The 12,034-nt window shown below is 40.1% G+C and overlaps 1 protein-coding gene and 1 long non-coding RNA gene across 5 annotated transcripts in view; one reads left to right on the top strand and one right to left on the bottom strand.

The window, feature by feature from the left end:
* LOC127532461 (uncharacterized) overlaps positions 1 to 12,034 on the top strand; it is a 295,805-nt gene that overhangs the window by 50,130 nt on the left and 233,641 nt on the right. The gene's annotated exons all lie outside the window — the stretch shown is intronic.
* Positions 1 to 12,034, bottom strand: part of LOC110966698 (solute carrier family 12 member 6-like) — a 41,359-nt gene that overhangs the window by 3,569 nt on the left and 25,756 nt on the right. For 2 of the 4 annotated variants that reach the window (XM_051944136.1, XM_051944137.1), the window contains exons 13-25: positions 11,732 to 11,789; positions 10,900 to 11,074; positions 9,427 to 9,545; positions 9,234 to 9,332; positions 9,017 to 9,136; positions 8,737 to 8,841; positions 8,289 to 8,457; positions 7,282 to 7,474; positions 6,276 to 6,445; positions 6,048 to 6,179; positions 4,317 to 4,424; positions 4,032 to 4,088; positions 1,212 to 1,444 (exon numbers count right to left, since the gene is read on the bottom strand). In XM_051944136.1, the coding sequence (XP_051800096.1) occupies positions 1,212 to 1,444; positions 4,032 to 4,088; positions 4,317 to 4,424; positions 6,048 to 6,179; positions 6,276 to 6,445; positions 7,282 to 7,474; positions 8,289 to 8,457; positions 8,737 to 8,841; positions 9,017 to 9,136; positions 9,234 to 9,332; positions 9,427 to 9,545; positions 10,900 to 11,074; positions 11,732 to 11,789 (1,738 nt within the window). The remainder of the gene's footprint in view (positions 1 to 1,211; positions 1,445 to 4,031; positions 4,089 to 4,316; positions 4,425 to 6,047; positions 6,180 to 6,275; positions 6,446 to 7,281; positions 7,475 to 8,288; positions 8,458 to 8,736; positions 8,842 to 9,016; positions 9,137 to 9,233; positions 9,333 to 9,426; positions 9,546 to 10,899; positions 11,075 to 11,731; positions 11,790 to 12,034) is intronic. The other 2 variants (XM_051944138.1, XM_051944139.1) reach the window with 1 other exon arrangement.

Raw genomic sequence — 12,034 nt, 5'->3', positions numbered from 1 at the left:
CTAGCCACAAATTCAGCGACTTTTTCTGCCGTTTTGGAGACTGACAGGAAAACTCGGATCGTTCTGCAGTTACTGTCCTCAACAAGCAGCAGGTGCTGCTGTGAGCTTCTCCCCCTCCCAAAGCACAGGCTGTCAGTCCAGTAACCCCGCATCAGTCCCAGTGTCTGATTAGAGGACACATCCCTCCGTGGTCAGACGGCAGGTGAATCGCGCATATTTTTGCATATTTCACAACTATTCGCATACTTTGCAACTTTCCGCAATTTCCCCGCATAAAATTGCATAAAAATGCATAAAAATGCATAAAAACCCCGCATATTTATTTGCATAATCAAGGATTTTAGCCTGCGTTTTTCTGGAGGGTCTAGCTTAGAGTAGGAAACGCCTTTCATATGCACGCTTACACTGTTTCTACTTGTATTCTTAGGTCAGATTTTTCTACTCATGTTTATATTTGTAGATAATACTTTCTATGTATGTTTAGATTTTAGTTGAAACTTTTCTATTTATTTATTAGATTTTTAGGTCATATTTTTCTACTTAAGTTTATATTTTTAGACAATATTTTCTATTTATATTTAGGTTTTTAGGTGAAACTTTTCTACTTATTGTATTTTTCAGTCACATTTTTCTAGTTATTACATTTTTAGGTCATATTTTTCTACTTATGTTTATATTTTTAGATAATTTCACCATACATTTAGATTTTCAGGTGAAATTTTTCTATTTATTAGATGTTTAAGTTATATTTTTCTATTTATTTATTATATTTTCAGGATATATTTTTATACCTATATTTATATTCTTAGGTCAAATTTTACTATGTATATTTATATTTTTAGATGATATTTTCTACATATATTTATATTTTTTGGTGAAAATTTTCTATTTAATATATTTTGAGTTTAAATTTTTCTATTTATTATATTTTTAGGTCATTTTTTCTTGTTATTTGTTATCTTTTTAGGTCATTTTTTCTACTTATGTTTATATTTTTAAGTCATATTTTTCTTCTTACTTGTTATATTTTTAGGTTATATTTTTGTACTTCTTTATTATATTTCTAGGACACATCAGTCTACTTACTTATAATTTTAGGTCATATTTTTCTACTTATGTTTGCATTTTCAGTTCATATTTCGTACTTAAGTTAATCTACATATTCTGACTTTTCTGACGGTGATTGAACACCCTGATGCGACAGAACTCACGGCCTGATGCTCAGCATGTCTCTGAAGCCTTCGGGCGTGGAGCATCCGGAGTGTGTCGCTCGGTACTGTGAGGTCTTCTCTTTGGTCCAGGTCATCTGAACGCGGCGGTGGTGCTCGGAGCTGCCGCCGCCGCTGGCCGCTCGGTCTCGCTCTCCGCCGTCGGTGTCGTCGTCGTCATCGGACCCGATGCTCGTCAGACGTAGCATGGAGTTCCGGTCTTTCACCAGCTGGGCCTGGTTCGTACGGAGACACACAGACAGGCTCTTTCTCATCTCGTCTCTACTTCCGGCTTCTTGTTTTTCTACCTCAAGCGATGCTACTCTGCCTTTCCCAACTCCTGCCTCTGGTCTTTGTCCCTCTCTGTCCCTTTGTACCTGTCTGCCTCTGTCTCCTGTGGAGCTGTTTGACGGGAGGCCTCCGGTACTCCTGAACCTGGGGGAAAGATACACCTACAGACAACACAAGGTCACCTAGCCTGCTAGAACAGAACACACTCTGCATCTAGTGGAGCAGAAACACTGGAGGACGGCTACAGGGGCAGCAACAGCGTTAGTGCTCGATTTAATAAGGAAGACCTGAGTCAAAAGGCATCTGAAGTTCAGTAAAAGGAGCCAAAGAGTCAAAGATGACACAAGAATTTAAGAGTTTTCTTCACTGCTCTGTCAAATCAGCAAATGTAGTTTGAAGATAAGGGTCGTTCCAGAACTGGAGGACATTTGGGCTTCGAATTTTTGAAAAAAAAACTTCTTTTACAATTTTCTGTTCCATATTCATCAATAATAGGTAATAAACTACCAAAGGCTCAGCTTACACATCAATGGTACCATTTTTATTCCATGTTTTATGTGTTGTTTGCTAACCCTACTCTAATCACAGTAACAGGGATGCTAATCCATGCTAATGTTAGCTTATTCTCAGCAGTAGAAGCTAGATATTTAGCGAGCTGTTACTGCTGACCAAGAGGACAAACTGACTGATGGAAAACAGTCCAAAGAATGAGTCTGATCCTGATGATATGAGGTAGAGTGAGATGTTCAATCAAGGCTGATGAGGTTATGAAAATATGAAAAACAGCAGAGAGGATATAGCTTTGCTCTACACATTCTTTAGGCAAACTGTTTGATGATGTAAATTCCAGTGTTTCATGTCATTCACTGTTTTCTTCTTCTTTTACCAGCTAAAAAAGTGCTAACAGGATTGCTGTGGGACACATTCCATGCATAATAATAATTATTTAAAATATTAAGTTGATAAAAATATGTTCCCACAATTACAAGAGACATCAATAAAAAATAATATATAAAAAAGGAGATTTACATTTAATTTTAACCGTTTAAGAGAAAAATGTCATTTTAGGGGGAACTTCAAACTTATTTTTTTATTTAAAAAATATATTCAAACATTTTTCTCCGCGTTTTTTTTAGATTTGGTCTCAGGACAAGAAGATTTACACAACAATGGGACGTAAAATGTCCTCCAGTTCTGGAATGACCCATAAAGAGGCACGTTTGACCCAGGTCAGCACAGATTACTGCTGTTATTACACAAAGCTCTAAACTGAATCCTTCAGATAAAGAACTGACATTTTCACATGAATGACGATCTTCAGTCTTGGTAAAGAAAACCAAAGCTGATTTTCAGATACACAGAAGTGTTCTCTAGCAGCTGTAAGGGTTCAAGGACACTCTCTCTATTTCATACAACTCAAATGTGTAATTTTGCTGTGCATTTCAGAGGATTCAGTGCTTTTTCTGAAGGGTTCTGCTGCTCTGCCGGAGGTTCGGAGGGATTCACAGGTCAAGAAAAACCTCTTTTAAAGGCCACTAGGTCTAAGCTGCTCTATGTCTGAAAGCCGTCGCTCTACTGTCAAACACAGTCGACTTACGTCGTCAAAACTCCAGCGGACCCTCTGAGGAGACCAGCGGTAAAAGGAGATGAAATGAAGTTTGAAAGTGATGAGAACCATTGTTTCAAGTTTGAAGCTTTGTGTCTTTCTGTGTGGAATGAACACCTGGATTAAAATGATAATAAACACCCAACTGGGTATTTATTATCAGTTTGTCTCTTCTTATTGCAAAAAGATGAACCCTGAATTCAAATCCTCGGGTCTCTCTCTTGTGAACTGTGAAGGAAAATGTTGATCTCAAAGCCAAATTATGGCATCTTTAGGGAGCACATAATCTCCAGAACACACTTCTGATATCAGCCATTTTTCAAATAGGACTTTGATACACAACAAAAATATAAACACAACACTTTTGCTTTTGCTCCCATTTTTAATGAGATGAACTCAAAGATGTAAAACTTTTTCCACATACACAATATCACCATTTCTCTCCGATACTGTTCACAAATCTGTCTAAATCTGTGATAGTGAGCACTTCTCCTTTGCTGAGATAATCCATCCCACCTCACAGGTGTGCCATATCAAGATGCAAGATTGTTTTTCCCCTTTAACTTTCAATGACATGTAGTTTTTTAATTTTTGTGATTTAATCTGAGACAACAACAACATTTCCTTATTGAACTTTTGCTAATATCCGATTTGCCAAACTTTTCCAACTTCCTGTGTCTATCTGTCGTGAATAAACATATTATTGTGCCTACTGCTGACACTTAAGATACAAAAACTACTTGGGCTTGTAAAACCTGTTTTCTGTGTGCCTGTCAATGCTGATACTTCCTGATAACGAGCCGGCATCATCCCTACAACACAACGATGTAAATCCATTTGTTTCTATCTGCTCCGCTACATTTAAGATTTGTTTTAGTTTAATAAAGATTGATGAACTCACAGCTGGCCGTAACCACTGATCTCACCTGAGACCTTGTAGCTCCACCTGCCTCTGGCCTACTGCTGCTGCTACCAGGGTTTCCCTGGTGAAAATGATGCACGACATTCACAAACACATTTGGTTATCTGTCCAATCTTGCATACAGTTGTTGTTCATGTTAATAATGACCCAAACACCTCTGAAGGAACCGAAGAAACCCTTTAATTCACCGCTAGAAAGGACAAACATCCAAGTACCATCAGGTTGTCATGCCCATAAAGAAATCTACACCCTTGTACCATAAACACAAGCTTCACCAACTTAAACTCACCTCTCTCGCCCGGTCTGATTTAGATAGTCGCATCTGTCTGAGCATCTCAGACCTCTGCTCCATCATCAGCGTCCTTTCATAGGTGTAAGCGCTGATATCACTGTCATGCTGAGGAGAAAGAAGACAGACTAACGTTACTGTAGAGAACGAATATAATTGTTACCTGCTGTTGGTCCAAACTCCTTCTAAACCCCAAACAGTTCCTGGAAGTTATTTGGCTTCTGTCACATTTTTACTCACTGCGATTTACTTCTGCAACACAGAGTCCTGTGTCTCTATGAAAACAGCATGAACATGACTAAAGAGAACTAAAAAAATGTCATTTGTGCATTATAACATAATTAAAATGCAATTACTTAGTAAAACAGAAAAAAATAATGTTGACTTTCTTTGAATGTGTGTTTATATATACACACTACTGTTCAAAGGTTTGTGGTCACGCAGATAATTTCATATTTCCCATGAAAACTCACACTTTTATCCATGTGCTAACATAACTGTACAAGGGTTTTCTAATCATCAATCAGCCTTTCAACACCATTAGCTAACACAATGTAGCATTAGAACACAGGAGTGATGGTTGCTGGAAATGTTCCTCTGTACCCCTATGGAGATGTTCCATTAAAAATCAGCTGATTGCAGCTAGAACAGTCATTTACCACATTAACAATGTTTACACTGGATTTATCATTCATTTAATGTTATCTACATTGAAAAAAAATGCTTCTTTCAAAAATAAGGACATTTCTAAGTGATCCCAAACTTTTGAAGAGAAGTGTATGTTAACCCTTAAAAAGCCGGGACCGAGTATGCTCGGTTCACGCTTACTCATACACACAGCCGAAACCGAAAATTCTCGGCTCGCTAATTAACATAAAATATGCACACACCCGTATGTTTAATTCAACCAATGGTAAGATATAAACATTGGCCCCAAATTTGCTTATTTCAAACGATAAAGCTGTGTAACGAAGCCGCAATTACGAAGCTTTTATCGGGGCCGTGTACCGTAATAACAATGGCGAACGTCTACGACAATGCGACCTCGCAAGACTTGATCGATATTTTTATGGATTAGGTGGTTTTAGTATATGTACTTCTCCAGAAACATGGCCTTGTAAGGGTTAATTTGTTTCCATACTTATCTCCTACACTGCCTGCAGTTCAGCTGAGAAGTCAGATTTTTATTTTTGTCATGTAACTGTTGGTCACAACCGAGTCACTCATGGCTTCTCAGTTGTGCAGATTTTTTCAGTTTCTGACAGAATCTGGGCTTTTTTCTTGGTATTTTCTTCAATGAGACATGTAGAATAAAGGGGATTTTGATGAAATATTATGATATTAAGCTTATATTTGTGAAATTGTCCAGATGGAACCGGAAGTCACGCTGTTTTTACAGTTGCCAGCACTGACTAATCGTGTCATTTTTTAAAGATACTACCCCTTTCAAACCTACCAACAGTCAGGATTATATTCTAGTGGAGTGCTAAAGGTAAATTATTGGGAAACTTATATAAAATGATGCAGCTACGCTTTTTCACCAAAATAGTGCAGACATAAAAGAACACAGTCACAGGTTTGAATATTTCAGTCATAGCTAGCATCATGTAGTGTCATTGGAACAAGCTAAAACAAACGTTACAGCTTTATAAAGGAGAAATAAAGGGAGAAAACTGGATGTTGTACAGTTAAAGTAAATGTCCCTGATCGAACCCAGCACTGTGAGCTCACCATCTCAACCACTTCCACGTCGGCCTCGATGCGCAGGTGATAGAGGAAGGTTGCCAGGTCCTTCTTCATCTGAATAGAATTATCCTCCATCTGGGCCACCGTGAAGATTCGCATCGCACATTTACGCCACACCTGAGGAGAGAACCAAGCGACCAGATGCAGAAATTGGGCTGACAGGAACTTTAAAGAGTTTAACAGGTTCGAATAAAAAAGGCATCATTCTCTAACCTTGTGTTGACGCAGGAGGAAAGGCAACAGCATGAGCATGCCTCCGTCATGGACGATCCACCAGACGTCGATGTAGCCCTCGGTGCAGGGCTCGCTGTTGCTGGGGAACAGGGAGATGTTTTTGGGCACCAGCAGGGCGAGGTGGGCCGCTGTGGTCACCCGTACTGTGTCTGTAAGGAAGAGAGGTGGCGCTGTTAGTCTGCTGAAAGCTACAACCGCGAAGTAGAAACAGGAAGTGATTCGCCATCCTGTCTGTGTAGATTCTCAGTCAACCAGGTCACAGTAAATGTAGGCATTTCAGCTGAAATCAACTGGACTTCTCCTGTAGGTGAAACATCTTCAAGAACCTACAAGTGAAGTCCAAGAACCAACAACTTTTCTTGTCGGTCTTGAACACCTACAAGAGAAGTTGTAGGTTCCTGGGCTTCTCCTTCAGCAGAAATCAACTGGACTTCTCCTGTAGGTGAAAAGTCTTCAAGAACCTACAAGAGAAGTCCAGTTAATTTCAACTGAAAAGAAGTACCTACAACTTCTCTTGTAGGTCTTGAAAACTTACCACATCTTCAGGACCTACAAGCGAAGTCCAAGAACCTACAACTTCTCTTGCAGGTCTCGGATACCCACAAGAGAAGTTGTAGGTTCTTGGACTTCCCTTGGATGTTCTTGAAAACGTTTCACCTACAAGAGAAGTCCAGTTGATTTTTACTGAAAAGAACTCCAAAAACCCACAACTTCTCTTGTAGGTGTCCAAGACCGAAAAGAGACGTTGTAGGTTCTTGGACTTCCCTTGTAGGTCTTGAACACATTGGAGATGTTGAAGACCTACAAGAGGGATTGTAAGTTCTTCAACTTGTCTTCAGTCCAGAAATCAACTGGACTTCTCTCGCAGGTTCTTGAAGACATTTCACCTCTCATTGAGGCGAAATGTCTTCAAGAACCTACAAGAGAAGTCCAGTTGATTTCTACTGAAGCTTCTATGATCATTGGGCATCCTCCTCTGACTCACTGATGAAGGTCTTCCAGGTCGGGTCGTCGCTCTGCCTCCAGGCGTGAGGCCAGCCCATCACCACCGTGTTGGGTTTCATTCCTCCAAGGCCACTCGATTGGATCATGTGACTGATGCCTTCGCGGGGCTTCTGAGCAACGATGCACTGACAGAAGCCCTTCACTCGCTCCTTATCCATCAGGTGCTTCAGAGTCTGAGGAAGGACAAACACGATGTTAATTTAATCAACATGCGGCAGTGTTTCCTGACAGTCACCAACTGATAATTGTGGGAAATGGTGTGTTTTATAATTTGCTAAGAGTGCATATTAAAGAGTTGTATTGGTTCTGAGGAATAGGAAGGTCAAGAGCATCATTACCACGGTGTGACTGTAATGAAACAGAGAAGAAAAGTCCAGAATCGATAAGAAGGAGCTTATGCTTTAGTTTACTTATTACTCATGTGATTGAATGCAATGATGATCAAGACATAAGGTGATTGATAATCAAAGTACAGACAGTTTTTGATAATAAAGGTACAGACAGTTTTTGACGTAAGCCGTAAGCAGTAAAGAACAATGAGCTTGTTGTGTGTGCAGTCTCTCATCTTGCTTTGCAGGAGTGAAGTGATTCCTACGAGAGCGATAATGACAAAACATCTGCTGTGACAGAGGAGAGCGGACCAGCACAGCACTGGAGGGGGCGGCCAGCAACGTGACCTCAATAGCTACACACACTGTTAGAGTATAAGAAGACTGGACCAGGTACAGTTAGCGGTCTGTTTCCATCCAAACTGACTGAACACTTGTTGTTGGTTAGGGACAGAGGATTCAGGCCCAGAGCTCTGTATTGCACATTCAGTTTTGCTGTAATAAATACTTTTGATTTTAAGAAGAAGTCTCCTGACTACTCCATCAAAAGAACTGGGTGGAAATGGCCTTACACATATTCTGTTGGCTTGTTTAATTGTAGAATAGGCTGATTTCCAACATAACTCCACTGTAACCCTGCAGTGATGAAGGTTCCCACCTGTTCGGCAGCGAGAGCTTCTCCGTAGCTTTGGAGGAAGTTGCCGGGGACAACGGTGCCGACGATGGTCAGGCCTTTTCCCGCCTTCAGCTGGCTGGCGAACGTCAGCAGGCGAGGAGACTTGACGTGGGCGTCTTCGTCCAGCTTTAGTAACACCAACACCTGGGGTCTGGACAGCAACAGGCAAGATGACAAGCGAGTGAGTGTTATTTTACATGGATTTTAATCAATGAGGTGCAATCAGAGCATTCTACAGAGAATGGAGAGGAAAATATAAATCTTTACTGATTACAGTTTTGGATTTTTGTTGCACACTTACAGAGGTTACAGTTACAGGTGAAAGTGTCTCCTTTGTTTTTGCTACAGACCAAACCTCCTCCAGTGGTAACACCCTGAGTGATACGCCCTGAAAGACGTGGGAGACGAAATGAAATCAAAGTGTTTGTACCTCCAGTTTTTGGTGTGTGGTGGTCCTTCCTCCAGCCTCAGCAGAGCATAGCGGGCAGCGCTGAGTGACAGACCTCGGATCCCATCCCCCCACTCCTTCTCTGCTCTATAAACACACACGGACATAAAGGATGTAAACATATTTATATATATTTACATAGTGTGATCTGTACTGTATGTCCATATGACGCATACATGACTGACACAGTTACACACAGGACCCCTGACCATGCCATACGTGTACAAGCATGGGGAGGAAACACATCTCCATGGCAACATACCCGTGATACTCTATGTACTTGTAGATCATGCCGGCGATCACCATGGCAACGATTGCGTAGTACCAAGAGGATATGAACATGAGCGCCAGGCAAATAGTCATCCCCAAAAATGACAAGGTCCTAGACAGAGGAGCAGCAGAGGGACACATCAGTGTGTGGTTACATGTGTATGAATGTGTGTGTGTGTGTGTGTGTGTGTGTGTGTCTGGGGTATTACCAGTGGTAGTAGGAGAAGCGTGGCCTCCAGTTGGGCGTCCTCAGGAGGGTCTGGAGGGCACAGGCCAGGTTCACAAACAGGTAACACATCAGGAAGAACCTAAAGAGAGACGAGGGATTAAAACCAAAGCCCCTGAAGCAGTCTAGAGTGTGGCCGACACACAAACGCACACAAACACACAGCTGTGTCTCACATGGTCAGGATGGGGGCCACCAGGTCCAGAGAGGCGATGAGAATCCCCAGCTCAGCTATCAGAGCTGTCAGCAGCAGGGCCCAGGTGGGCTCTCCGTTAGCTTTCCCATGACCAAACACCTGGCAGGAACACACAAACCAAAAACACAGGGACAATAAATACAGACACACCGAGTAAATCACAACAAGTTTAACCAACAAACACTTTCCTCTCTCTGTCAGAGCCTACCTCTGTGTCACTGTAAGAGTTTAGTTGTCGCTCATTCTAGCACAGGGGTGTCAAACATGCGGACCGTGGGCCAAAACCGGACCGCCAGAGCGTCCAATCCGGCCCTCAGGACAACTTTGCAACGAGTAAAAATTACAGAGAAGACACGAACTGCAAGTTTTCAATAAAAGTAATTGCTATTTTTAATTTGTCCACTGCACTGCCACAACTTTGATAGATTTTCTACGTATAAATTTGAGGACAACTTAACCTTCTTCCTTAACAGTTCCCATTTAGCTTCCATGGTGCAGTGTCCAGGATTACTACACAGAAGATGAAATCAATGTACATTTAAAATCATTTCTAGTAAAACACTAGATTGTTCAGTTCTGGATAGCTGTGACTAAATGTTTTGTTCCTTTGTAGATTCTGTGATTTGTAGGTTGTAATGTGTAAATGAAATGAGAAATTTCACTTACTTTTCTTTAAAAAATTTCAGGTTGTCGGTGATGTTTTGCAGAAATATAGTTCATTAACTGTGAACATTTTCAGAATGTCATTTGTTGAGCTAAACAAAGGGAGTTGTTGTTATTTCTATCTTACTATGCTGTGATTGTACCGGTCACTTGAGATCAAATTGGACTCCATGTGGCCCTGAACTAAGATGAGTTTGACAGCCCTGTTCTAACGCGGTGCTCACAGTCACATACATTCAAAACAAATGAACTTTATGCACATCTATACAAAGAGACGTGTGTCCAGAACTTTTCACATCCATATAATCAAAAACTGAAAAACACAACGAACCAAATAGCTCGCTTTTAATTCTAAAATTCAAAGGACAAAGACTGTTGTGTTATTTATGATGATCACACCTTTTATATTTTCCATCATTTCTAAACCTGACATAAACCTGACATTCTTCTTTTTGAGCACTGTACATGACGCCGTGTATCATATCACACAGTGTTCCCATGAGAGCAGCGTGAAAATTGCAAAACACTTGTGCACATTGAACAGTTTATCACATGACCGACTATCTTTTTGTAAATATGTACACCACATCTGGAGCACCTCAGCTTTAAAATTCAACTTTAATCTGAGCAGAAGAAGCTGCTGCAGCCCACAGAAAGCAGTAAGAAGAAGTGCTGACGAGGCTCGGTGACGTCTGTGTCACTTCCTCAGAGCTTCTTCCCTGTTTTAGCAGAAATTTCACAACAGTTATGATTTAAATTCTGGGATAGTTCAAAGATTTGCAGCTCTAACCCGGAGGAAGGGGATGATGTTGTCCTTGGCGATGGCCTGCAGGAGTCGGGGAGCGCCGGTCAGCGATTGGAGGCCAGCGCCGCATGTTGAGAAGAAGGAGCCAATCACAATGACCCATGGAGAGGGCCAGGCCAGAGTACCCACCACCAGGTTACCTTTAACCGAATATCCAAACCTGCAGATAATAACATCAGAAACCCTTTATTGATCCATGAGTTGGAACTGCTGATGTTACAGTTACTCTCATTCAAAGTCAGAAAAATATAAACAGTACAAAGTGTATGAACATAAGTGGAAAAAATATGCCCTAAGAATATAAACATATGTACAAAAATATGTCCTAAACAGATTACCAAAAGTAGAAAAATATGTTCTAAAAATATAAAAATAAGCTGAAAATATGTCTAAAAGAAAAGAAGGAAAATATAACATAAAAAAGTACAAAAATATGAACTAAAAAATCAACATGAATAGAAAATATATGTCCAAAAAATAAACATACTGTATGTAGAAAAATATGATTTAAAAATATAAACAAAAGCAGAAAAATATGTCCTAAAATATAAAAATAAGTAGAAAAATATGTCTAAAAAATAAGTAGAAAAACACGACCTTAAAATTTAAAAATAAGGACAAATTTCAACCTAAAAATATAAAAACAAGTAAAAAAAAATATGACCTAAAAATATAGATAAAAGTAAAACAGTATAAGGTATTTCAGCTTGTGTAATATGAACTTTACAGTAGTTTTAAAAGAACAATATAAATATTGTCTTTCTCCCTTACACACACATAACACAGTACAAGTATTTACAGACAGACATATACTGACTTGTCTCTGAGGACCACTCCCTCGATGCAGGCTCCAAACAACACAACGCTGCTCAGGTCTGGATAGAAAACTCTCAGGAGAAAAACACTCATAAAATGTAGCCCAAGAGCTTTTAGTCGAATAAAGTATGGAATAAGCAAAAGCCAAACTTAACTGAGGAAAAAACAAGAGCTAGACTGTTGGTTATTTCATTTCAAAACAGCACTCAGGCAAAAAACTTGGTCAAAGAATGCTAATATTTGTTTATTACATATTACTGAACACTAATTTTGGGGGAAACCTTCATATCTTTGGTAATTCAAG

This window comes from Acanthochromis polyacanthus, chromosome 23 (genome assembly GCF_021347895.1).
Source record: "Acanthochromis polyacanthus isolate Apoly-LR-REF ecotype Palm Island chromosome 23, KAUST_Apoly_ChrSc, whole genome shotgun sequence".
Classification (NCBI taxonomy): domain Eukaryota; kingdom Metazoa; phylum Chordata; class Actinopteri; family Pomacentridae; genus Acanthochromis; species Acanthochromis polyacanthus.
This window is presented reverse-complemented; position numbering and strand designations above follow the sequence as displayed.